General features: G+C 36.3%; 4 protein-coding genes across 8 annotated transcripts; all 4 read left to right on the forward strand.

The window, feature by feature from the left end:
• Window positions 1–474: 474 nt before the first annotated feature.
• Window positions 475–2788, forward strand: LOC104895466 (hypothetical protein). Of its 2 annotated transcripts, none has more exons than XM_048634372.2 (7): window positions 475–740; window positions 852–994; window positions 1076–1183; window positions 1275–1399; window positions 1537–1799; window positions 1897–1987; window positions 2344–2788. In XM_048634372.2, exons 1-7 carry the CDS (start codon window positions 610–612, stop codon window positions 2782–2784), a joined length of 1302 nt encoding a protein of 433 aa, XP_048490329.1. In that variant the 5' UTR covers window positions 475–609; the 3' UTR covers window positions 2785–2788. The 2 variants fall into 2 exon arrangements, with proteins under 2 accessions (XP_048490329.1, XP_010680620.2); XM_010682318.4 differs by having other exon boundaries at window positions 478–735; window positions 847–994.
• Window positions 2789–3525: 737 nt separating this feature from the next.
• LOC104894386 (hypothetical protein) lies at window positions 3526–10127 on the forward strand. 3 transcript variants are annotated; one of them, XR_007269116.2, is made up of 5 exons: window positions 3526–3909; window positions 4418–4486; window positions 5911–6161; window positions 8088–8187; window positions 9670–10127. XR_007269116.2 is itself a non-coding variant. In XM_010680944.4 (3 exons), exons 1-3 carry the CDS (start codon window positions 3733–3735, stop codon window positions 6097–6099), a joined length of 435 nt encoding a protein of 144 aa, XP_010679246.2. In that variant the 5' UTR covers window positions 3527–3732; the 3' UTR covers window positions 6100–6361. The 3 variants fall into 3 exon arrangements, 1 of the variants encoding a protein (XP_010679246.2); XR_790273.4 differs by lacking the exon at window positions 8088–8187 and having other exon boundaries at window positions 3530–3909; XM_010680944.4 differs by lacking the exons at window positions 8088–8187; window positions 9670–10127 and having other exon boundaries at window positions 3527–3909; window positions 5911–6361.
• Window positions 10128–10719: 592 nt separating this feature from the next.
• Window positions 10720–15252, forward strand: LOC104893637 (uncharacterized). Of its 2 annotated transcripts, none has more exons than XM_019250141.3 (2): window positions 10720–11102; window positions 13697–15252. In XM_019250141.3, the coding sequence occupies exons 1-2, from the start codon at window positions 10848–10850 to the stop codon at window positions 14843–14845; spliced, it is 1404 nt and encodes a 467-aa protein (XP_019105686.2). In that variant the 5' UTR covers window positions 10720–10847; the 3' UTR covers window positions 14846–15252. The 2 variants fall into 2 exon arrangements, with proteins under 2 accessions (XP_019105686.2, XP_010678294.2); XM_010679992.4 differs by having other exon boundaries at window positions 10724–11102; window positions 13700–15252.
• A 2629-nt stretch (window positions 15253–17881) lies between these two features.
• On the forward strand, window positions 17882–20459 carry LOC104892910 (phosphatidylinositol 4-phosphate 5-kinase 5). Its single transcript, XM_010679264.4, has 3 exons — window positions 17882–19353; window positions 19682–19910; window positions 20020–20459. Exons 1-3 carry the CDS (start codon window positions 18422–18424, stop codon window positions 20182–20184), a joined length of 1326 nt encoding a protein of 441 aa, XP_010677566.2. The 5' UTR covers window positions 17882–18421; the 3' UTR covers window positions 20185–20459.
• Window positions 20460–24378: the final 3919 nt, after the last annotated feature.

Raw genomic sequence — 24378 nt, forward strand, 5'->3', positions numbered from 1 at the left:
TTTTTTATGAAATTATAATGGGTTTAATTATTAATATCCTGATGTGAACGAATGTTGTATACCTAAATATAATCATATAAATATAGTTATTTTACGACGGTAATTTCTTCAAATTAGTCATTTGTATTATTTGATGAACCATATTCTTTGTTGTTTTAGTATCACTATACATGTGTGATAAAAATTGAAAAGAATGGGGTAGAGATTAGAAAAAAGAGTTTGTCGTGACCGCCAACTTTTAAATTAAAATTAGATAATGTATAAGTCCAATATTAAAAAGATAATTTGCCCAATAGTGATTAGGTTAATTTCGTTTAGTGACTAGTTTAATCTATTTGATTACTACTTTACTAGGTTTACTTCGATATTAAAATTAAACGGTCTCTTTTAATAATTTTTGTATAAAAAAAGGGAGGATTGTTGTCGATTGATAATTATGATAAACAATTAGTAGTGGAATATAGAGTAGAAAAAGTGGTAAAGAAGAAGAAAAAAAAAATGGGAAAAGAGTTAAAGACGGCATCACGGCATTAAGGCCCTAATTGAGAGACATGGAAGTCGGAGAAGAGTCCAGACTCGTCGTCTTTGTTCATTAACAAACAATTAAGAATGGGAATTGGAATGGGAATTGGAAGTCACGGACCCCTAATTGAGCTATCGGCTGCTTGTTGTCATGTAGGCGAATTGGTCCAACTCATCGTCTTTGTTCATTGCTCAACTCCCGTTCAGGGAAAGGTAAGGTATCAATTGTGAATTGTGAATTGTGATTTATGGTTTGTGGTGTTTTGTCCTTTGATTTCATTGTGCATTAAAAAGTAAGTAAGTAAGTAAATTGGGTTGGCGCAGAGCAGTGTAAACTCAAAATCATGTAAAGTGGTGAGGACAGACTTGAAAGTTGGAGACGAGTCCAGACCATATTTCTTCATCTCCCTCTGGAATTCCCACATTCCCAAGGCTTCCTCTGTCTCTGCTGGCGACTTTCTTTTTTTACGAAGTAATCAATTTACCAATATTCATCATCTTCTACTAATTCTTCCTTATTTTTTCTACTCATTGTTCATTGCATTTGCGCCAGATGTTCAAGTTATGGAATTTAGGGCTATGGTTGAAGCTAGGAGTGTCCCTTATTCATCCTTTCTTCCTCTCATCCATACTTATACTTATTCTTCCCTCCTTTCTCCAGGTTTTCTCCTTCTCTATTTATTCTCTACTCGGATATTTCTATTCTTATTCTTATTCTTATTCTTATTCTTATGTTTCTGTGAATTAATTAGGCGTCGATGATTTGGTCACATCTTGCCCCCTTGTGGAAACCGCTAAAGAAAAGCTTAGGAGGGTCATACACTGGGTGAGGGTGAACCAAACATCATCACTTCCACGGACTACTCTCTCTAATCAAGTACTACTCTCCACTCTTCCCATTCTGCTCTATGCTACCTATGTTCATTCAAATGCTATTTACAATTTTTCATTCTGACGATCCGTTCTCGCTTTTTAGTCGTCATTTCATGACTATATATGTTCCTTTTATGCTAGACTCCAGCTTCACCAAACTGGAAGGTGCACAAACAGGAAAAACCTCGTGACTGTCTCTTGCTCTCACAGGTATTAGCCCTGTCTGCTCCTTGTAAGGCTGTCTTTCATGCGTCAATTGGTGAAGTTCTTCTGCAATCTCTGCCACTCGTTCTTGAGAAAGAAAGGCGATTCCTCAGCAGGCGATTGGTTACCAAAACAGACATTATAGTGGAAGATATGATTTCTACAGGCTGCCAGCTCTGTGGACTCCCATTGTGTTCAGAGTATGCTACCTAGATTCCTCTTTAAATCTTACTAAATTGTTATATGATTATTGCAATTCACACTAATCACTAATGTGTTGATCCTTTGCTGCACCAGTTCCACCAGTGTCGGAAAAGACAGTCCATTATATTGTGGCAAGAGCTCAAATCGACTTCATATTGTTGGCTTCATATACAGGCCATTTATGGTATGATTTTCTGTCATTAAGTCTGGGAGCTAGAGGGGAAAAGTGTCTCCATGAGGGAGACCAATACGAGATTTTGTACTTCTTTATTGGTTTCTGAAAACACATATAAGGGACGGAGCAACTCTTGATCCATGAGTGGCAATGCTTAGCTTAATGAAAGAAAAGGGTTCTGCTTTCTCTGCCAAAGGCTATGCTGCTACCTCATAAATTTAAATCGTCCTTGCTACGCTACTTTTGAATCAAAATGCAGTCGTATCTGAAAATATCAATCAATCCTTGTATAAAACTTGGTCATATGAATTTTTGAAATCTAAATTGCATGTATGCATATCTAATGACTATAGTTTGAACTGCAGCTCTACGTGTGGGATAAGTCAGAGTATATTCCACTTCTTGTTACAAATAAGGCAGCTGAACTCCTGTTTGGGAACATCACTGCTGAAAAAGTGTACCTGTCATACAAGGATGACCAAAAGGATCCTCAGAAGCTGAAAAACCCTGTGAAGGCACATGTTAATGTACAGGATTCTGTAAAAGTTGAGGAGAAAAGGATTGAGTCTAGCCCATCAGTGGGAGCTATGGGATTAGAGACGAGGAGGAATTATAATGACTCGCGAAGCCGAAACTTCTATCTGATTTGGTTAATTGTGTTAAAGATGTTGCTGCTTCAAGGGAAAAATAGCTTGTTAAAGTTTGAAGCTCATGTTAATCCTAGCTTGGAACCGGAGGATGGGAGATTTCAGATGATAACCGTGTCCATGCCATGTTCAAATTATAAAAAAAGTTCTGATATTTAAAGAAGGTGGTTCTCAATTTATATGTACAGCATAGTTATGAAGTATTTATCAAGGATTTATGTTGAAACCTTATAAAGAGTATGTTTTGCTGTTAAGAACTTGAAGAATGTGGTTTAAGTTGATAACATGACTGCGTGCAACTTGCAAGGCAGAAGTATACTACCTGTTTACCTCCGTTTTTTTTATTGTTACATTTACATTAAATGTTTTTTTTAATTTTTACATTTTTTCTATTTGGAGTACTTGGCCCATCATAAAGTAATATTATTATATTTGTTTTTTTTTTCTTCTTTCATCGAAAAGTACTATTTTTTTTCATTATTTTACATTAACCATCCAAAAAGTTTTAAAGTAACATTACCTAAATTGTGGTGCATACATAGTACTTCTTATAAAAGGATAAGAGTTAGCTCAAGTGGGTAGAACGCTTTCCCTTTAGCCAATGTGTGTTGGCGTTTCTTACGAGTTAGTAGCCTTGTAGGGGTGAGCCTTTGGGCTGACTGAATTTCCTAATAAAAATAAGATAAAATAAAATAATATTTCTTATGAGATTAGTTTTACCTTTATCTTTTCTGGTGCAAATGTTTATGGGATTGGTGGTACTTGAGAAGGCAACAAAATCTGGCAAACAGTCAAATCCTTGAGCGGCATTCTGATTCCTTCCTCGGTGGATAATATAACTGGATTTTTGACATGAAATGACATTGAATTGGTACTTATCTATAATAAGTTGATACAGAATTTTGAAGAGATAAATCAAATGGGTCTATATACTATTTTATTCTTGTCCACTCTTGACTCTTCCCAGGTGACTGAGTCGAAAAAATAAAGTTGCAAGTTGAAACGTAATAAGATCAGAAAGAAAGTCGGAGAGAGACATCTTCCATCTTTCATTAATCATTCTTCCGTGCCCTAACTCTCTCTCTAGTACTATACCGAGATAAAGAGATGAGAGGCATAGGAGGACCACTGTTGTGCATTGGAGATCTGTTAAGCGATGTTGGTGAAGCAGATGACAAATTGGAGGATACAACCTATGCCTCTCTTTTTCAATCTCAACCTTCTTCTCATCTTCTTCATCCCGACCTCCATTTTCAACCTTCTCGCCTCACCCAACTTTTCCAGGTGCTTCTCTTTTCTTTTTTCTATCCTATTTTTACTATTTGCTTTCTCTAATTTTCGAATCTTTTTAAAGCTTTGATCTTGATGGTTTCCAATTTCACTGTTCCAAGCGCTCTATCATATTCATACAATCTTGATTTAATGTCAGCTTTCTGGGTCATATTTTGTACACATTGAGGCTTTCCTTGTAATGGACTGATGCCTCAAGATTTCTCATAGCATACACTCTACACATAAGTTTTTCTTCTTGTTATTAGGCTGTTGTGAGTGTTGCTTACAGGAGTAATCCAGAGATACTGTAACTGCAACCCTCGTCCTCTATCTGGGATTGTGACCGCCACTCACTGGCTACTCATTAGCGGAGTTAACGGTGCTAGCCTTCTCTGTCATAAAAACAGGATCTTGACCATGCTATAGGGCAATGTTTTCTTTTCATTTTCTAATTTTATTGTCTATGTATTTTTATCTAATCTATGTCATTGATGAGCTCATTCCAACCATCACCTTATAGGAAAGCTACGATCAGTTGAACAAGGCACTTGCTGGCTCAGATCATTCATGGACTTCTATGACATTGGAGGTAACTAATACAGCTTCAACTCGACCTTTTGCAATTCTGACCAGAACAAGATATTTGTTGTTTGAAATCGTGGTACATACCTAACAACAAAAGAACATCTATGGTTAATACTTGCTTGATAGCTTTTTTTTTTTTTTTTTTTTTTTTGGGTGAACAAGGATAATTTCAAGATAAATTAAGTGTTTTGGCCAAAAAGCCTAATACAATCTGAGGCGATAAAGTTTTGACAATAATTAGGTGGATGGGGAAAATGCCTAATTACATTAAGGGTGTTCGACCCATGCCTACTTTTTTTTAGCTAATGCATCCGCTACTTGGTTATCTTGTCTTCTAACGAGCTTGAGATCCATGTCCACAAAGTAATGCCGCAGCTCCCTGCAATCATTTGTAATATCACAATATAAATCCTCATAACTATCTTTAGAGTTGACAAGTTCAATAGCTTTTCTGCAATCCGAGTGGACAACAATGTGCATGAAATTGGCGTTGCTGGCTATTTGTAATCCCTGACGAAGGGCAAGACATTCTGCATGGAGAGCATTAGTAGCATATAATAAACAAACTGCACCCGTGATCCAGGTGCCATAATTATCCCGAATAATACTTGCAATACTCGAAGGTGTTTCAATATTCACCAATGATGCATCAACATTCACCTGGACATAAGTAGCAGAATAAATCTTCCCATTTTTTGAGATTTGCGGAGCTTGGACGAGAGTGGAGGTTTGGTTGGCAATGAACTCTTTGGCAAGGCTGATGGCTTTTTTAATGGTGATTTCAGGCAATGTGTGGGGCTTTTGTTCAAAAATAAATTTATTTCTTTCTTTCTACAACTCAAAGCAAATAAAAGGAAAGAAAACATCCTAATCCAAATCACGATATTTGTATGTGGTACTAGAGTTATGTTTAAGCCACTCACCTATATGATCATGCTCCCAAAACCCCGGGGGAAGTGCAATAAGATTGCACACTTGTTGAGCCTTGCTTGATAGCTATTGCATTTAGAATTTGGATAACTGTTTCGTATAGCTTTGTGAATATGACTGGTCATGGCATCATGGTGTTTTGAGTTTCAGATCTCATACCTTTCAAACTTCAACCCCCTGTCATCGACCTCCCATCTCCCAGGCTTGGAAAGAAAAAGGAAAATCCAATAGGAAAAGGAAGAATGGAAAAGCAAAGTAACTATCATGGATTGACAAATGCACTCCTTTTCTCTTGCTCATAGGGTTGCTTAAGTTGCTAGAAGAACTATTATGTGCTTTCACCATCTTGCTTTCTTAGTTTTAAACTTGTTAGCTCTCAACTGCTTGCATTTCTTTCCGCTGCAAGGGATTGTGGCATCACCTTTTTCTGCCATATTCAGCTTGCATTATCTGACTACTGATATTTTCTTGTTTTCTCCTTCCCCCGTCTTACCACAGCTGTGTACTACTCTGGATACTGCAAAGAAGCTGATAGAGTCCGCCAATTCAAATGTGATGGTGCTATCAGAGAATGTTGGGGAACTTGAAAATATAATCAAGAAAGGAGAGTCTGCTATTGCAGAGGTCAGATCCATTCATAGCTCACTAAGCCAAAGGATTGATTCAGCGACTAAGAGAGAAGCCTAATCATAGCTTATCAAGTGCTCATTGGTTGAAAGTGCAGTATAAACCAATCTATGATGTTTCAGGTACAGAGTGACAAGTGACTGAGGATGTGCAATTATTGCTCTTTTGGTGTATGAAATGCTAAATACATCCGGATCAACTTTTCCTAGAGTAGTAGTTGTTTCATGTGAGTGAAAATGTCACCAGGAACTGTCGAATAGTAAGAATGCATTTATATTAGAAAAGGAGCTATTAAGAAATAAGAACTACTTTTTCTCATTGAGATTACTGTTTATTTACTACATTGAAATTTCCCATATTTTTCTTATACCTCTGAACTATGCAAATACATATTCGTTAGCAAGACCCATCTACTTGAGATTTTGATGTAATCTTCTACGTTGAAGTTGCAATTTAATTATAAGTAGCTATTGCTATTGTTTCATAATATTAGGCGTCAAAAGTTTTTAGATTTGAAGTTCTATTAACTTCTTTTGATTTGTTGATGAGGATTAGTATATGTCTATTTGAAAACATAGACACTCGCGCGCGCACATACACACACACACTCACATACACGCACACATTAGTATATATGCTTATATGTGTTGTTAGTATGTCCAACATGTGATTTGACGTCTAGAGAGAAATTAATTATTACAATTTGAGTTCCATAACCGTAGAGGTCTTATGCTATGAGAAGGAGGGAGTGCCTACCTTCCGGTCAAGGTAAATGTATATATAAGAATATGAACTTGTATCATATTCCCTCTATATTTTTTCCATCTTGCTCACTTGTAATATTCTAGTTGAACTCAGAAAACTTTGACCATGTTTAGTGAATATTATATATGAAAAATTATAGTCGTGTAGTAGGATCCCGTTGAATTCGTTTCAATGTATAGTTTTATGATATCAACTTTTCATAATTTTTAGTAATATCTAATTAAAGATTTTATTATTAAGGGTCAAAGATGTGTATTGGAGACTACAAAAGCAAATAGACAAGATAAAAAACTATAGTGAGAGTATTATTCAAGATTAATTTTAGTATTCCAGATGTAACATTGGAAATTATTGTTTTGACTGGTTATGGGCCTAGGAAATTATTGGAACAAAAAATTTGGTTTTAAGATTTAGTTTATCGGATGGTCGGATGTACCGTATTGACTTGTGAGTATACTTATAGTGCCTCTTTGTTTCGCAATGCCTAAGTCCTAACACCTAAAATACTACTACTTCTACTGCATAACTAATAATGTTTCTTGTTATGGTTTGAGAAATTGCCTTTGAAGACTAAAAGTTTAAAACTATGTTTTATGTCTTTGTAGCTTTGTTACTCAGGCAATGTATCTGGATCTACTTTCTATCTGGTTCTTGAATTTTGTCCTCCTGTCGCTCATTTGATGATCCATTTCATTGTGGTAGTAGTAACATTTATAATGAGGACTCAACTTATCCTCTGTGTAAGCTTGTGACCAAGTGTGATTAATTATCAGCTGATGTTTGGGGAAATTGTGCTTGAATATGCTATTCATATTATTAGAGTATGAGCTCATCTAGTTGGTAATTTGGATTTCTTGTCGGGTTTGGATGCTAATTATATCTGTGCTTTGGTTATAGTTGACTAAATAAAGATGGCTCATTAAATTATTGTTTTTTGCATATATATCAAAGTAGCAAATGGTTTGTCGTTTTGTAAAATCTAATCTAATGGAAACAGCCTTTATGCTATCTCAAAGGTAAGGTTGCAGATGTCCAAGCCTTTTTGAATACATTGGAATATAGTTGATATAGGTGCTGATGTTTGAAGGTTAATAGGTGGCCAATAGTGATGATTATTAATCTTGTTTGACGATGCTCTTGTGCATGTTCCATATGTTGACAACTCTTGAGATCTCCAATAATTCTATCTTCATTTGGGTTGAGGTTGTTGGATAGGGGTGTTCTTAAGATCCTTTTATATATTGTTTAACCTGGCCTTCACAATACTCACCTTTTCTGAAAAGGCTAAGGTTCCTTCGAAGGCGTGAGCTTTTGCTGCATCGGGAGACATAGATACTAGTGATACGCTGCAAAAGTAGAGGATGGGGTTAGCTACCTTGTCAGGTATTTGTATGCTTTCTCATTTAAATGTGATCCTGCAACTCTTTTTATCATCATCCTGAGGTGGCTTAATATATTTTGGAGAAGTTTGTTTACAATGCCTTAATGGTCATTTCATTGTCTTTTTGGGGCCTCTTGAGTCCTGGCCATTCGACTTGCTTTGGGTAAGCCATATGGTTAACCAGCATAGTTTTTGTGGGCAAACGGGAAAAGCTAAAGAAGTCTTTCTTCATGCCAAATCTATCCTGTTTAATGACTTTGATTCCCGATGTTTGAAGGAACTACCACCATCTACAATGGTACAAGCCCATCAACAGAAGTGATGATATTACAATTTGCATGTTGTTCTTGAAGCTATGTCAAACATCACATTGCTCCTTTTACGGTGCATTAATCTCCGTATTTCCTCATCACATGGGTTTAAAGGTTCACGTGGGTTGCAATTCGGATTGCATTTATACATGATCATTGTTTTAATTTGCAACTATATGCTAACTTTAACTTCTAATGAAACATGGGCATTGTCTTAATCCTTAATCTGCAACTTTGGGAGTTGGAGTACAAGATAATGCCTATATGGATTTACCCTATTAGAATTTGCTGTCTTCAACAATAGTGCGGTATTCTAGGAGTTGCGAAGCTCCATTTTGTGCTTTTGTGAACTAGAAAGGTAGCAACTATATATTTGGTGCAAAGTTGGACTTAAATTAATATGCTTGGTTTTTTTGTACTGTTTTATCCTGTTACAGGCTACTAGCTCTTGAACGTTTGGAATTGGTATTTTGTATAGAAGATCATAGAGCAATATTTTACAATCAACTATAGGATTCTGATTGTTTACCTGTCTCCAGTCCAGTAGAGTTATTCCAAATTTGTGGTACTTTTTTCTGATTGATTTTATAGTGACAGAATCTTATATGCACTTTGTTCTTGTCAGTGTAGGTTCTCGTTTAAAAAATATTTCTTTTACTCCATACTCGTTGAAAGCTTGCATAGCTTTTTGATGTGTCTCGATATGTAGCGTTGCAATACCTCCTAGCAGTTACCAGTGCCTAAATAAATTGTGACATTGACTAGTTGATGATTCTTGACCTTATATAGAGTCAAATTTCTTCTGAGTCATGTCTCTTCGTTTTTATGGCTCCTTTCGTTGTGTAATCCACTATCTTTTCTCCTGCGTACCTGATAAAAGTTGAAACATTTTTTGCACGCATCTCCTGAGTGCAAACTCGAAGATAGAGATTAGGAAAGTTGTTATGAATCAATCAAGATTCAAAATTGAACTTGAAAGAGACTTGAGAGCTGAGTAAAGCAAACAGGTTGCAGAGCACCCTGGTGAATAGTGCAGAATTTGTTAATTTAGTAAAGCCTATCAATTGTTAAGCTTCAAAGTTGTTTCTTGGTTGGCCACACAAGTCATAAATATTTTTTCCGTTTTCCTGCAGTTGTTTCAGAGCATATTTTCATGGCTGTGTCACTGTGCAGGTAATAAACTGGAGAAGGTACCCATGATTCTGGGATATCAATGAGCAGGTCAATCCTTTTAGAGATGATGAGGTTTTCAATCCTTGTAATATGTAAAATGTAAATGTTATCCAAATCTAAGTTACATCTTGTTGATTCAAGACAAGGTTGAGTGAATCTCATGATACTGTGTTTTAGATTGTGTTTATGCTGCACATATCACATGACATCAGCTCAAGTCGATTATTCGAAGAAATCTGTGTGAATCCTGAAGACTTGCTAACACTTTCAGAAACCAGGAAGGGTTGGAATTTGCTTTCATGATGGATTTGTATTGAAGATCCATGTGAGATTCATATGCTACTTATTTTGATGTATTGAGCGTTGAGCAGATTTTACAGAGTAATGTAGGTCTGAATATTAATGTAGCTGAACTCGGATCCTTCAGTGAATCAATACAACCTAAATCTAACCTGTCACTACTTGCTAGTTGCTATCCTCTGGTCCGTTGCTTAGTATTACAGGATCTTGATAACTAGTACGCCTGTCATTTTTACTAATGGCAAATGTGTATTATCGTCAATGGTAAAATCTTTCAGCAGTTAGGATGAATAATGGCATCAGTGTGGCTCACATTTATCCAAACTGTTGAACACTGTTCCATAGCATACCATTAGACATATGAATAATACTTGAAAATATTATTTTCTTGTATATTATCTCGATATGAATTGAACATAACTAATTGTCAAAGTTTGTGGTTGAATATTGTGCGTTATAAAATGAGACGAAGATTACTTTGTATATTTTTATATTAGTTGTCCTGAATTAGTTGCACAAACCATCTTTTTGGAACTCCACTATAAATTGGTTATTACAAGACAATATTAAATTATAGCGACGAATCAAATAAAGTCATTTTAGAAACGCAAACGATTACATTATCAAGGGGGAAATAACATTGAATTATAACATTTCGCTAACGGAGTTAAACTTGATTTTAGATACACTAAGACCGCATGTCATAAATATGGTATATTCAAGACCAATTTTGTAAGCATGAATCTGAATTGGAGAGAGATGATAATCGGATAGTAGTAGTTTAAACTTTAAAGGTTATAGTTGAGTTTGGTGAAATGCATATGAATTGTTTGCTCCAGCAAAAAGGCCAAAGGGTGAAGAATCCCAAGTAACGTGAAATGCAAAGCGTCCAATGTACCTGGACATGCTCTGATGTGCAAAGAGAAATGCTGCGCCCATTTACATCTTCCTGTTCTTGGCTAAAGCCTAATAATACTAGAAATATTGTTTCTCTCTTCAAGAATAAGAATCAGATTCCCAGAAACTTTGCTGCTCCTGCTTCTTCTCCTTGTTCAGTAGGAATACGTGCGATTTCCACTCTTACCCCTGAGCCTGATATGGAGGTTTCGCACAACGCCCAGCGCCCCCTTCAGGTATCCGCTCTTTCTTCTTCTTCTTCTTCTTTCTGCAACTTCTGCTTTCATCATGGATTTCAGTGCTTTTCTTTATTTCATTTTCAATCTGCCGTTTCTTCAATTTTCCTGCCTCTATCTACTCATTTTAATTAGCTGATGAATTTCTGCTGATTGGAATTTTCCGGTCTTTTATTTGTTTTACATATTAATGTGGTCTTTGCATCTTCGATGTTGTTCAGTTGCTAGATTAGCTATTAGGTTTTTATATATTCTATCACAAATCACAATATATATGTCAAAATGGGAATCATTGTCTGCTAGCCTTGACCTTGATTAGAAGTTAGGACTCTTGAGTTGATATCCGATTGCGCTTGTATATTTTGAGGGTGGTGCGATTCCACTAACAGCCGTTTGAGCTGCTTTAGGCAATGCCGTTGGAGGTTACGACTTACGAGTTATCACCTCTTGATGGACGTTTACTACATTTTGGTGAAGGCTTTCTCGTCTTGGATGCATTACTTTGGCATTCTAAATCATCAAGGAATGTTTTTCGCCCACCATTACCTAATCAATAGAGTGCTACCATGAACCTATCCGATACATAATCCAGCTGAACTCTATGCCTTGTTTTCTTTCATTAGCTAATAACACCTCCTTTTCGGCTTACTTTTGGTTTTAGCATTTAATTTTACATTTTCTTTCGGGAGTGTGGTGGTTGGAACTTGGGAAGACGGCTGGAGGGGGCTAACTGGTTTCATTATATTTGTAATTTTTGAACACCAATGGCAACGTATCATGTATATTCACAATCAATCCCAGCTTAGAATACCGGTATAATCATTCTCAAATTCTTAATATGTTGCATCAACCTTAACTGACATGAACTTTGAAGCAGAGAAGTATCACCTATTTATAGAGATAAGAAAGTGAGTTTTTAAGGCTATAAAGAAAGACTTCTAGAGATAGGGGTGCCATGATTTCTTCCCTATCTTACCCTCCTATTTTCTCTTTTCCTATCCATCTTCTTCCCTCCATTTTCGTTCTTTTTTCTCCCAAACTTCTCCTGTGAAGAACCAAACATTTTAAATTAATTTGCAATTGTGTTCCTCGTTTGGAAAATGTTTCTTTTGAGGAAAATCAACTTCATTCAATTTGTTTTCCTTCCAAGCAAACAGACCCCAAACTATGTTTCCGAGGCTGTGGTTAGGAGGACCTCTGACCGCTCTGTGACGTACTTAGTTAGTTAATTGCATTTGTGTGACTCTGTTGAAGCTGGAATCAAGTGGTATCCTTTTTGTAAAATCGAAAGATCCAAACTTTCTCGTGACTCAAGAGTTACTTTAGAGTCTCATGTTGAAACTTACAGGATTTTATGTCACTTTGGTTCCGTCTGCCTGTCAGAGGCGCAGCCAATCTAACAAATTAGTCTCCCTCCCCCTCTGCATTGTCCCAATAATGCAGTTTGTGACTATGATTAGCTCCTTTTGTCTGGTATGCGATTCTTCTGTAGACCCTGAAAAAAAAGGATTCCACATTGTATCTGATTTAATTTAGAGGTATAAGCTTATAAGGTTCCTAAGAGATGGAACACTTGGAGACTAATAGCTATCATAGTTTTCACCAAATTTGCTGTTTTTGGTCTACAAGAGTTTGGAGTTAAGGAGACATCTGTATGTGATTTGCTCAAACACACTTTTTTTTTTCTATAAAAGAGGCTTCTTTAGGTGTGGGAAACGTTGGAACTGTACTCTACTAGTTAGGCTTACCTGAAGACAGATATAGGTTAGGTTTTGAAAGGCATGTGGATCAGCCTAGTTTGCTGGCAATCATATGGGTGGTTAGGTGATTAACTCAAGGAATAGTCTTAACTCTTAATAGTCATCAAGGTGCCATGGGGAATTTTCATCTCAACATGGTTCATTAGAGCAGTTTTATATGTTTAGGAGTTGTTTGGTGGACTTCTGCCTCGGAATGGTTTTTCCCCTGTCTTTTGGGCATCAATGTTACTTCATAGAGTTGATATCTATAATACAACCCTCTTTGGTTCGAGTCCTGTCTGTAGCTGGTGAAAAGGGATCAATCCAATGTTTAGAATTTTTGCCAGGCCATCTCAACTCTGTTTATGTGGTTAGTTGCTTCAGAAATGCCTTATCTTCATTCTGTTTTCATGTTCCTGTTTGGTTAAGGGAAAGACTTCCGTTTAGGTCACTGTTCTTTGATACTGCTGCAAAGATATTATGTAGCAGAATCTTGAATTTCCTCCTTTCTGGAATAAAGATATGAAGGCACTTAAGGACCTGTGATGTAGACACTATTGGCTCATAAATTCTAAAAATTTAGTATGCAGCTTCTGTTTCTTTACTGTAACACATTGCAAGTGTGTCATATAGCCTCACCTGTTTGGCTTATCCATATCGGTAGTGTTTTTCATTCACTAACTAACATTGCTACTTTGGACCTTTGGAGTTCTATTTTACCCTTCTTACTCCGTGATTCCCCCATCTTGTTGCAACTTGTTAAGTAAAAGGAAACTGTCCTGAGTCTTCAATGTTTATATATGGTGTAAATTCGTGTATCGGGGTTGTTGTACCTCAGAGTTTTTGGCCACTTAGCAGGTTGCAAGGCGTTTGGAGAAGTTTAAAACCACCATTTTCACACAAATGAGCCAACTTGCTATCAAACATGGAGCAATCAACCTTGGCCAAGGATTTCCCAATTTTGATGGGCCTGAATTTGTGAAAACAGCTGCTATTGAAGCCATTAGTGACAGTAAAAACCAGTATGCTCGAGGTTATGGAGTCCCTGACCTCAACTCTGCTGTGGCTGAGAGATTTAAGAAAGACACTGGACTTGCAGTTGATCCTGAAAAGGAAGTAACTGTCACCTCAGGTTGCACAGAGGCCATTGCTGCAACCATGTTGGGGTTGATAAATCCTGGGGATGAGGTCATCCTCTTTGCCCCGTTCTATGACTCCTATGAAGCTACTCTTTCTATGGCTGGTGCGAAAGTTAAAGGCATCACTTTGCGGCCACCAGACTTTGCAGTTCCTCTTGATGAGCTGAAGTCCACGATATCAAAAAATACCCGAGCAATTCTTTTAAACACTCCTCATAACCCAACAGGAAAGATGTTCACTCGAGAGGAACTTGATGTTATTGCATCTCTGTGCATTGAAAATGATGTGTTGGTTTTCTCGGACGAGGTTTACGACAAGTTAGCGTTTGAAATGGATCACATATCAATGGCCTCTCTTCCTGGCATGTATGAGCGTACTGTGACCATGAATTCCCTTGGCAAGACATTTTCTTTAACAGGTTGGAAGATTGGATGGGCCATAGCACCCCCACATTTGACATGGGGAGTGAGGCTAGCACACTCATACCTCACGTTTGCTACTTCAACCCCAATGCAGTATGCTGCGGCTACTGCTCTGAGAGCACCCAATTCATATTATGAGGAGCTGAAGAAAGATTACAAGGCGAAAAAGGATATTTTGGTTGAAGGACTGAAGGATGCCGGTTTTAAGGTATTTCCATCAAGTGGGACCTACTTTGTGATAGTAGATCACACCCCTTTTGGGCAGAAGGATGATGTTGCATTTTGTGAATATCTGATCAAGGAAGTCGGGGTGGTGGCTATCCCAACAAGTGTTTTCTATCTGAATCCTGAAGAGGGCAAGAACCTTGTCAGATTTACCTTCTGCAAAGATGAAGACACCTTGAGAGCTGCTGTTCAGCGAATGAAGGCAAAACTAAAATGAGATCTTTGAAAGAAAATCTCGACTCAGGTTTATCGTTTTTATGTTGGTTTTTGAGGGAGGGAGGGGGAGGGGAGTAGGAGGGTGAAATGATGTTTGCTGTTAACTTTACATCGTTAAAAGTTGAAAAGGGATTATTAATTTATCAGCATTTGGGTGTAAAGATAATGATGATTTGACTATACCAAGTGAGGGAGGACTCTTGAGCACAACTTGGAGAAAATAATTAGTACGTAGTAGAATAATGTGCCTAATTAAGTTGTATATTTTTTTTCACCAAGGATCCACGAGACCACGACTTATGATCACTAGTGGACTAGTGGTGTACTGGTTTATGCTTAACTGGTAATAAGCCAACTGTTATTTTATAATGCATCATAAATAAAAGGTTTAAAAGCCTTTGTGAAGCATTTATGGACTAGAATGCTATCTATCTTGCTATCTCTATATTTTTTTTTTATCCATATGAGCCTCGAAGGCGGTACAAAGTAGGGGAGAGGGGGATTCGAACCTGTGACCTATCGTTCACAGTACCTCAATCTTAACCACTAGGCCAAGACATCCTTGGTAATCCTGCTATCTCTATATGTCAGTGTGACAGATAAACATATATCTAAGCGCAGGTCAAATATATATTTCCCCTTTTTCTTTTGGTACTCTCATGGGGTGGATGCAAAGCTCACACATTTGGCCCCTCCAACAGTGAGTGTGGTGTGGATTTCAGTTGGGATAGTGACCGCCGATGGAGTTTATGGGAGGGCAGGGAGAACAAAAGAGAGAGTTAAATGGGAAAGATGCAAATTGTTTATAGAGTTTAGTGCGGATGTGGTTTATAAGATTTGGAGAGTGTTGGTGGTTTCCATGTGCCAAACCAAGTTGTGAATTGTGTGTGTTGGGAACCAAAAAACATAACATGCATAAGTTGTAGACCTAGCCATACCCTATGAAGGATAAAGAGGAATCCAACATATAATATGTTGTATCTACACATAATTAAACAAATCAAATGCAGATTCATATATTAGCCTAAATTATATAGTGTCTTCTCCCAACTCTCATGCATCTATATTTTCAGCAAGCAATCAGCAATCAGCAATCAGCAATGAAGGCAGGGTACAAGACACTAGCTATCTCCTACACCAATTCCAATTTATTTATTTTTTTGTCCAAAGGCTAATAAGTAATACTTCTAGGAGGTTACATGATGGCATAATGCTTAGTACCTGAATACCAGTTAGTTGGCCAATAATTATCTAAAGTCATAAAGCAGTCAGATTAATAATACATTAATTAAGTAGTAGTATATTCTGGTTCAGAAGGATTCTCTGGTAGTGTTTTGTTTACCAATGACATTTATATTGCAATTATGCTATATGTAGATGAGTAATAGGACCATATTTCTATATCATAGTTGAATAATAAATGAAGGGAGTGGTTTAAGGTTGGACTTGGGAGGACAGTAGTAGTTGATAATTCCCTTCATTTTGATCGTTGGGTTGACAATCTCCCTTATCCCGCCTTTAATTTCTTGCACACAAATTAATTTCATATCAATTGATGGAGAGGATACTCCTTGTTACTTAGTCAATCAACCCCATTTTTTGCAGAGTTGGCCAACTAATAATATATGTCAAAGCCATTAATTTCTTCAAAGTCAAAAGGTTTAGAACTCGTCCAACAAAAACACTCTACTTTTCATTTAGGGACTTGGTACATTACACGCTTATTGCTATTCTCAACTATATTTGAACTTCCCCTTTTTGAATTCTTCACTATTGTTGGATGTTGATCAGGTTTTAGTTTTACTTTTCCACCACCATCATCTTAACTTAACCTCTCACATCTCCTAGCTCCTACCTAAACCTAATCAAACTACAGTTTCAAAGGTTTTTCCATGGTTAAACCAAACTAGCACACCAAATGAAGACCAACTAGCTAACTTCATCATTTTTAATCTTATTTTATCCAAATGATATAGTTTACTTATTTATAATTTGATTATTACTTTCTTAATCATAGGGGTTGAATACTTTAGAGAAAAAAAGATGAAATGTCAAAAGAAAATAAATTTTCAAAAACAATTTTTTTTATAAAGCTACCTTCGCCTAGTATGGTCGAGGGTTCACTTATTTATCATTTTCTTTGTACAAGGCTTCTATTTCTTTTCCTTTGACTGTTTTCTCTTTCAATGATATAGTCACAATTATGGTTTTTACTCGAAGATTACGTAGCCTGAAGAAAAAAAATAAAAGAGTAAACATGGTATATTTTTTTATTTTTTTTTGAAAGAGAGTAAACATGGTATATTATTAGCACATGGATAGTGAAAGAATGTAGATTGATATGTAAGGATTTGTTTTTTCGCATATTAGTAAAGATATGCCGTCAAAGTTAACATATGAATTATGCAAAATTTCCAATGTTGTATGTCTTGGAAAGAGAGGATAGTAATGTGAGTGAAAGTAGAAAAATACCCTGTAAGATATGAAAACGCAATCGTGAATGGTTAGAAAACTCCTTCACTTTTTATTTTTGCTTTGATTTAGTTTGTATTTCTATTTCTCCATTTGCACCCCAAAAAAAATCTAGTTTGTTTGAGCATGAGCATGAGCATTGATCACTATGATATGACTTACAACTTAAATGGTTTTTGATGACATTCCAAATAAAACAAGAGATAGAGTAGATATAATGTTTTATTAAGACATGTAAATGTCGGTCAACTCATAGTCAAAATTGAATGCATAGAGCGAATGAATGTGTGATCAGTGATGTAAGGAATAATGTTATTTGCGAGTTTACGAGTGCGAAGTAACCCAAGCAAGTAGCATGAAGCCATGAAGGCAAGTCTTGGTTGGTAATTGGTATGTAAAGATTTCCCTGGAAATGGAAATGGAAATGAAAATGGGCATAATTAATTAAGAGATTGGATATTTTGAAAATTGAAAGAGGAGCAGTTAGCTTGGTTATAATTTGATATGGAAAAACTAAAAAGGTTCCTAGTAAATAGAGAGAGAGAGAGAAGGCACGTGCCGCAGTGGTACAGAAAGAAATCTGTGAGATCCAACGACCATATCTTCCCGTCAATACCGGAGAAGCCTCTTTTTAAGAAGGAATCCAACGGCTCCAATGTCACTGTAAATAAGGACCCTTTGATTTACATCTTACGCTCCAAATCAAATCATTATTCCGCACTGGGTAAACACTAAACAAACAGAAACAGTACTAATATAAATACACAATATAATAAAGAATAAGAAACCCTCTTAATTTGTTCAGATTTCTAAGAATTCAAACATCTTTCTCTCTCTCTCTCTCTCTCTCTTTCCTCTTTGTGTTTGTGTTTGTTCCGCCCGCTGCTCTCTCCGACCTTGACGCTGCTAACCTCATCGTCAGCGCTGCGCTTGCGGTGATATGTCGCCGGAGGGCGTTACCAGCAAATCCTACGTCAAACGAATCTCCAGATACCGGAAATAGACACACTCTTTCTTTCTTTCTTTCTTTCTATATTTATCTCTATTTTAATTTCAATTTGTTGGTGCCAAAAAAGGAAAAGGAAAAAGGAAAAAGAAAAAGGAAATGGAAGGGCAAGGGAAGCTGAGCCGTACACAGTCATCACTTCTACGGTCATCTCCAACCATCCGATCGTCGATCCAAAGCCTATCGTCAATTGCAGATGTGTCAGATTCTTCCGAGTATGTGTATGAGAGAAAGGTTCACAAGTCATCATCTTGTAACCCTAAAAGTAGTAGTACTAGTAACAGCACTAGTACTAGTATTGGAACAAGAACAATGATATGGGTTGTCAGCCTCCCATTGGCATTGGCATTGGCATTGACATCCCTAATTGCCATACTAATCTTCATCTACCTAAAAAGTGATGAAATTTCAACATCGGAGAATGTTCTTTTGGCCCTCATAATGATCGCCGTAGTGCTATTCTACCTGGCTAAGAACAGAGAATTGTTGGACCGTTCAAAATGGGTGGTGAAGAAGCTATACAGGCAGCAGAGGCATGAGGATGATGATAATAAGAAAGGTTCTAAATCAGTGCAGTGGTACATCGGGGATGAATCTGAATCTCAATCTGGCAAATCTCAATCTGGCAAGCAGACTGACATGGACATGGACATGAAGATGGTGAAAGAGGGCGTTGAACTGTACAGCAATGGGGATGTGTACGAAGGGGAATTTCATAAAGGAAAATGCAACGGAAGTGGGGTCTACAATTACTTTGTAAATGGGAGATATGAAGGAGATTGGGTGGATGGAAGGTATGATGGATATGGAATAGAGAGTTGGGCAAGAGGAAGTAGGTATAGAGGACAATATAGAGCTGGATTAAGGCATGGTTTTGGGGTTTATAGCTTTTATACAGGGGATTCTTATGCTGGTCAATGGTTTCATGGACAGTACCATGGCGTTGGCCTTCAAACTTGTTCTGATGCTAGCTCTTATCTTGGCCACTTCAAGTTTGGGGTTAAGCATGCCTTTGGTTCCTACCATTTCAGGTACTTCCTTCTTTCTTTTTTTGTTGCTTGCTGTTCTTGTCTGTGGACCATGGATGTGTCATGATCAACCCTGTACTGTACTGTGCTGTGCCTCTAATCTTTTTCGAATTTGGAGTATTGTTTACTACACCTTTTAGAAATTTATCTATCTTTCTGCTTCCAATACCATTACATATTTACATCCTGCTGCTTTCTATAATCGTATTGTTTTGATTACTCATTTTACAATTAGATACAACTGCTGAATTTCTATTACTGAATATCAATCATACCCAAAAGCCAAAAGGTGTTTCTAGGTTTATCTTATGATGTTTCTTGGTGTTTCCAGAAACGGAGATAGATATGCTGGGGAGTATTTCGGAGACAAAATACATGGCTTTGGTGTATATCACTTTGCAAACGGACATTGTTATGAGGGCTCGTGGCATGAAGGTCGTAAGCAAGGCTTTGGGATGTACACCTTCCGCAATGGGGAAGCCAAATGCGGTGAATGGGACAATGGTTCCCTCAAAACCCCTTTACCACCCCTAACAGATTCAGTCCTACGAGCAGTTCAGGTTATTCAAAGATCCAGACTCCACCTATAGCTATAATATATACTTCTTCTACAAGTATTGTATTGTATTTTTGTCCAACTTCTTTTAATGTTATGCTCCTGTTTTACAGGCAGCTAGAAGAGCAGCTGAGAACGCAATTAACCTGAGGCGCGTTGATGATCAAGTCAACAAGGCAGTGATGGCTGCAAACCGAGCCGCCACTGCTGCTAGGGTAGCTGCTGTCAAAGCAGTCCAGAATAGGATGGATGGAAAATATTATGATACATATGTGTAACTCAGTGTAAAATGTAAAGTAGGCTAATTTCGGTTTGGATTACCCTGAGAAATATGTAAATTTTTGCCAAATTTCTCTTTACTACTTTGGAAACCAAAGAAAAAACAAGGCAGACCCTGGTAAGCACAAGCTAGCTGGAGGTTGAGATAGATTTTCAGGTCTTTTTTCCTTCCTAGAATTATCTTTTTTGTTCCTTTTTCTTATCATCCACACTCTGTAACTTGTATATAAATCTGGATATGTAGATTAAAGGAAAGCTGAATTCTTCAGAGTTATATTTCTGTACCCCCCGTCCCCTTGTAAAGATAACAGGATAACTGGATAAGTATGTTGTTTATGTTTATGTTTATGTGGCCAACATTATTGACTCTTTCATTCTGCAATTATGAGATTGCAGGTTTTATTTATCTACACCACAATATTGTCAGCAAATACGCAATTCCACCTATGCCTTATCTCTAATGTTGGAGTCTTGTCTCAATACTAGTGGATGAATATATTTGTTTAGTGACGGTTCTCAAGGGACAAAATTATGTATATACGGAGTATTATAAACGATACAAGGAAAAAACTAATAAAGAATACAGAAGGTTACTCAACCTTAATCTAAATTATTAGCTTTTTTTAGTTAGTTATTTATATGTATCACCTATACGTTACTTGATTGTGCAACTCTATACTGTATAAGACTGAAGCCATCACATGTTTAGAGCAATTAATGACTATATTTAAACCCATTTATTAGTTTTATTTATTATTGCAATTTATGGATCATTATGTAGGATTATAGGATATTCTTATTAAGTTATGTGTAGGCATGTAGCTCAATTGTGAGACTCTACGAAATTAATATGTGATAAAGAACATATTTTTCCTTAAATACTTCGTAGTCTAAGGAATTTGAATTTGGAGCATAATTTTTACTCAACTAGTAAAGTACTATTAAGTGTCAACCATAATCTCCATTTCATATGAATAAACATTTAGAGTATGTTTGATTCGCTATTTTTAGGCTACAAAAAACGAAATCAATTATCGATTTCCTTTCTTAATGTTTAGTTCAATCCTTCACCGATCCATTCCATTACTTGGTGGTAATGGACTTCCCCCCAATTTGCTACCTCCCCCAACCCCTCAAGTAACAAAATCTATTAGTTGGTGGTAATGGTTACCATTTTATTTCTATTCCATAGTTTAAACCAAACACCCAATAACTATAACCATTTCCCTTCTTTATTTGTTTACATTCCCTTTCCATTCCATATCTTGAACCAAAATGACCCCTATCAATGTATTCCAAAAGAGTTGTAAGTTTGGATTTTGGAGTTGAGATAAATTAGACATGTGTCATACGGTATTATCAGTAAGTAGATGATAATTAATCTCTAATCAATTGTCAACACTGTTTTTCTGTAACTCTTTGTACACAAAAACAGATACAATTCATATTGTAAAGTGGCATTCAAAAGTGTTAAATTGGAGGGTGGGAAGCAATCCAATATAATTAAAATGAAAGGAAGGGGGTAATTATAAAGTGACCTTTAGCCCTTCCCTCTCAATATAAAAAAATTAGGCAACAAGAAAACTAGGGATCAAGCATGCATAAAAAGTTTGAAAGAGTTGTATTGGCTTGAAATGGAACCCCACCACCAAGGCTTTGATCATGTGGTTCGTCACGAAACAATGAAAATGACGAGTCTTATATTACTATCCTAACCCCCAAAACAAATTTATATTATACTTAGCTCTTAGGGCACATGGCTCCACATACTCGTTTTTGGTTGTTTAATTAGATATTTTCTCCGCACCAAGCTTGATCTAGTTGCAGTTGCTCCATGCTCTATGTCTTGATCTAACTCCTCTTCTAGTGATGTCTCGCTTTTGAAAACCAATATATATATATATATATATATATATATAGAGTCGGGATCCAGTGAGAATTAGAAGTTATGTGAGAATAAAAAATATGTGAGAAAAAATTACACACACGTACATCAGATCTTCACTACATATACATCGTCGGTACACTACAAATACATTAACTCTCATATATATATACGTCATACTTATTAGAAATTTCAAAAACCCAATTAAGCAACATGAACACAACACTTCTGCATAAATTCATGATATATGCCTAAATCAAAATCAAATCAGATTCATTCTAGTAAGAAAGAAAAACTCCATTTAGAGCATTGCATACCGTGCCATTTTTTGTAAGCACATTGTCATACTTCTATAAGTACATCGTCATGCTTCTATAAGTACATCAAGTGACTAATGTAAGTACACTGACTGGGAATATTTCAATAATTGTTCAAGAAACAGCCCAAAAAAATTATTATCTTAATAAACTTCAATGTCAGTAATATTATTCTTAATTAAATGAAGTTCCATGATTTTGTTGGATAGTTTTAGCAATTAAATGCACATTGGAGAGAAAGAAGATAATTCAAAGCTATGTAGATGAATTGATAATCACAGGACATGGATTAAAATTAGACAAACTTAAGGAGCAATACATTGAATATCTCCAAACCATGGATTTGCAGCACATACATAATAACATTAGTTAGTAGGCGCCATGTAACTTCCTAATGATCTACATGAACCAAAAGTATTCATCACAAAGAACACCAGAATTTCACTTCAATTTCTGGTAAATTTAACACAATAAGATGCTTAAAATCTCACTACAAATTAAAAATCCTAATCTCTTCTCCTCCTTGAGTCCTCCAATCAAGAGTAAATTAAAAACGAATCGCGTTTGAGAAAAACAGAAATTTGGTAATTTTAATTGATTATAAGACAAAATCTCTAATGTTAATTGGTTTTAAAATGCAAAGCTTCAAAATCCAAAAAAACAAAAAGCATTTTAGTGGAGAACTTTCAGAAAAAAAAAAAACTCATCTCAGTGGAGCACCTTCAGTGGAGCTTCAAGAAAATCATGAGCTTTGATGAAGATTCAATGGTGCGATCTAGATTCTTGTCAGAGCTTCAATGGAGACTCAAGCTTTAAGTTTCAGAAATTTTGCAGCTTCAATGGAGATTAAACAAAGCTTAACAGTTTTGATGGAGCGAGGTCGCCGATGGAGGTCGCAGATGGAGGTTGAAAATTGTTGCAAATTGTAAATTTGTCGAGGAAAAGGATGGAGGTCGCGGATGGAGGTCCAGTAAAGGAAAAGGATGGATCGATCACTTTAATGATATGGGTGGAATACGAGTCGTTAGATTCAAGTAATCTAATGGTTCAGGTTCATTCTCACATATATTTTTGTTCTCACATAACATATGTGTTCTCATATGAGCCCAAATCTATCTATATATATATATATATATATATATATATATATTTATATATATATATATATATATATATAATTATATAATATATATATATATATATAAGTTGTTGGCCCGCGCGCAATCGCGCACGGCCCCCTAAGAAAGCGAAAATTATTATGAATAGCTCTATTGAAATATGAGTGAATTGAAATTAAAGTATTTCAAAGTATATGAACATATAGGTAGGATAATAAGGCTATTAGATTATATTTCTTATATGCGTTTTTTTTTTGCAGCAAGTACAAACAACAAAGACCGACAATCCTTTCATACAACATCAACTGTACACCTTATGTGCCTCTCATATGAGCAATGTCTTCCCTTCTCATCTCCCTTTTCTTTCTATCTCCAACTTCTTCCACTGTTTTGTATCTCTAACCACTACGCTACGCCTATAAAACCAATTACTAATACAACAATGAGCGAAAAATTGGCCGATCTCATAAAAGAGAGAGAGCGAAACCAGACAAAACCTATCATCAACAGCATACCCCTTCAAAGAAAGTTATGTCATTCAGAGTTCCATTGAGATAGATCAAGTAGGGGGTGATATATTTTCAGAAGAGTTTTTAAACAGAGTGTGACTCCTCCTTCCGGGGTGTGTCTACTAAGGTAACAGTACGTACTGCGTGCACTTCTACTTCTAGTACTTTTTGTTCCCTTTCGAAAAACAGCATTGGGAAACAAATATGCGACATATTACTTTGAAGATCAAATCATTGAACTTATAGCATTATATCGTAGTCATAGTTCTAGAAATACAATCTTATAGAAGTAGTTCTTAAAATAATTTTTGAAATGTAGGCTCACTTTATGACTCAATATAGATTTAATTTTGAAAGTAAGCAA

The sequence above is a fragment of the Beta vulgaris genome, chromosome 1 (assembly GCF_026745355.1).
Source record: "Beta vulgaris subsp. vulgaris cultivar EL10 chromosome 1, EL10.2, whole genome shotgun sequence".
In the NCBI taxonomy this organism is placed as follows: domain Eukaryota; kingdom Viridiplantae; phylum Streptophyta; class Magnoliopsida; order Caryophyllales; family Amaranthaceae; genus Beta; species Beta vulgaris.

Bases quoted from the DNA above. Each gene is read 5' to 3' on its own strand.
- LOC104894386 (XM_010680944.4), top strand. From the start codon at position 3,733: ATGAGAGGCATAGGAGGACCACTGTTGTGCATTGGAGATCTGTTAAGC. The intron at 3,910-4,417 runs GTGCTTCTCTTT...ATCACCTTATAG, and splicing joins GCCTCACCCAACTTTTCCAG to GAAAGCTACGATCAGTTGAA. The intron at 4,487-5,910 runs GTAACTAATACA...GTCTTACCACAG, and splicing joins GGACTTCTATGACATTGGAG to CTGTGTACTACTCTGGATAC.
- LOC104893637 (XM_019250141.3), top strand. From the start codon at position 10,848: ATGCAAAGCGTCCAATGTACCTGGACATGCTCTGATGTGCAAAGAGAA. The intron at 11,103-13,696 runs GTATCCGCTCTT...TTGGCCACTTAG, and splicing joins ACGCCCAGCGCCCCCTTCAG to CAGGTTGCAAGGCGTTTGGA.
- LOC104892910 (XM_010679264.4), top strand. From the start codon at position 18,422: ATGGAAGGGCAAGGGAAGCTGAGCCGTACACAGTCATCACTTCTACGG. The intron at 19,354-19,681 runs GTACTTCCTTCT...TGGTGTTTCCAG, and splicing joins TTTGGTTCCTACCATTTCAG to AAACGGAGATAGATATGCTG. The intron at 19,911-20,019 runs GTTATTCAAAGA...CCTGTTTTACAG, and splicing joins CAGTCCTACGAGCAGTTCAG to GCAGCTAGAAGAGCAGCTGA.
- LOC104895466 (XM_048634372.2), top strand. From the start codon at position 610: ATGGGAATTGGAATGGGAATTGGAAGTCACGGACCCCTAATTGAGCTA. The intron at 995-1,075 runs GTAATCAATTTA...CATTTGCGCCAG, and splicing joins CGACTTTCTTTTTTTACGAA to ATGTTCAAGTTATGGAATTT. The intron at 1,800-1,896 runs GTATGCTACCTA...TTGCTGCACCAG, and splicing joins GGACTCCCATTGTGTTCAGA to TTCCACCAGTGTCGGAAAAG.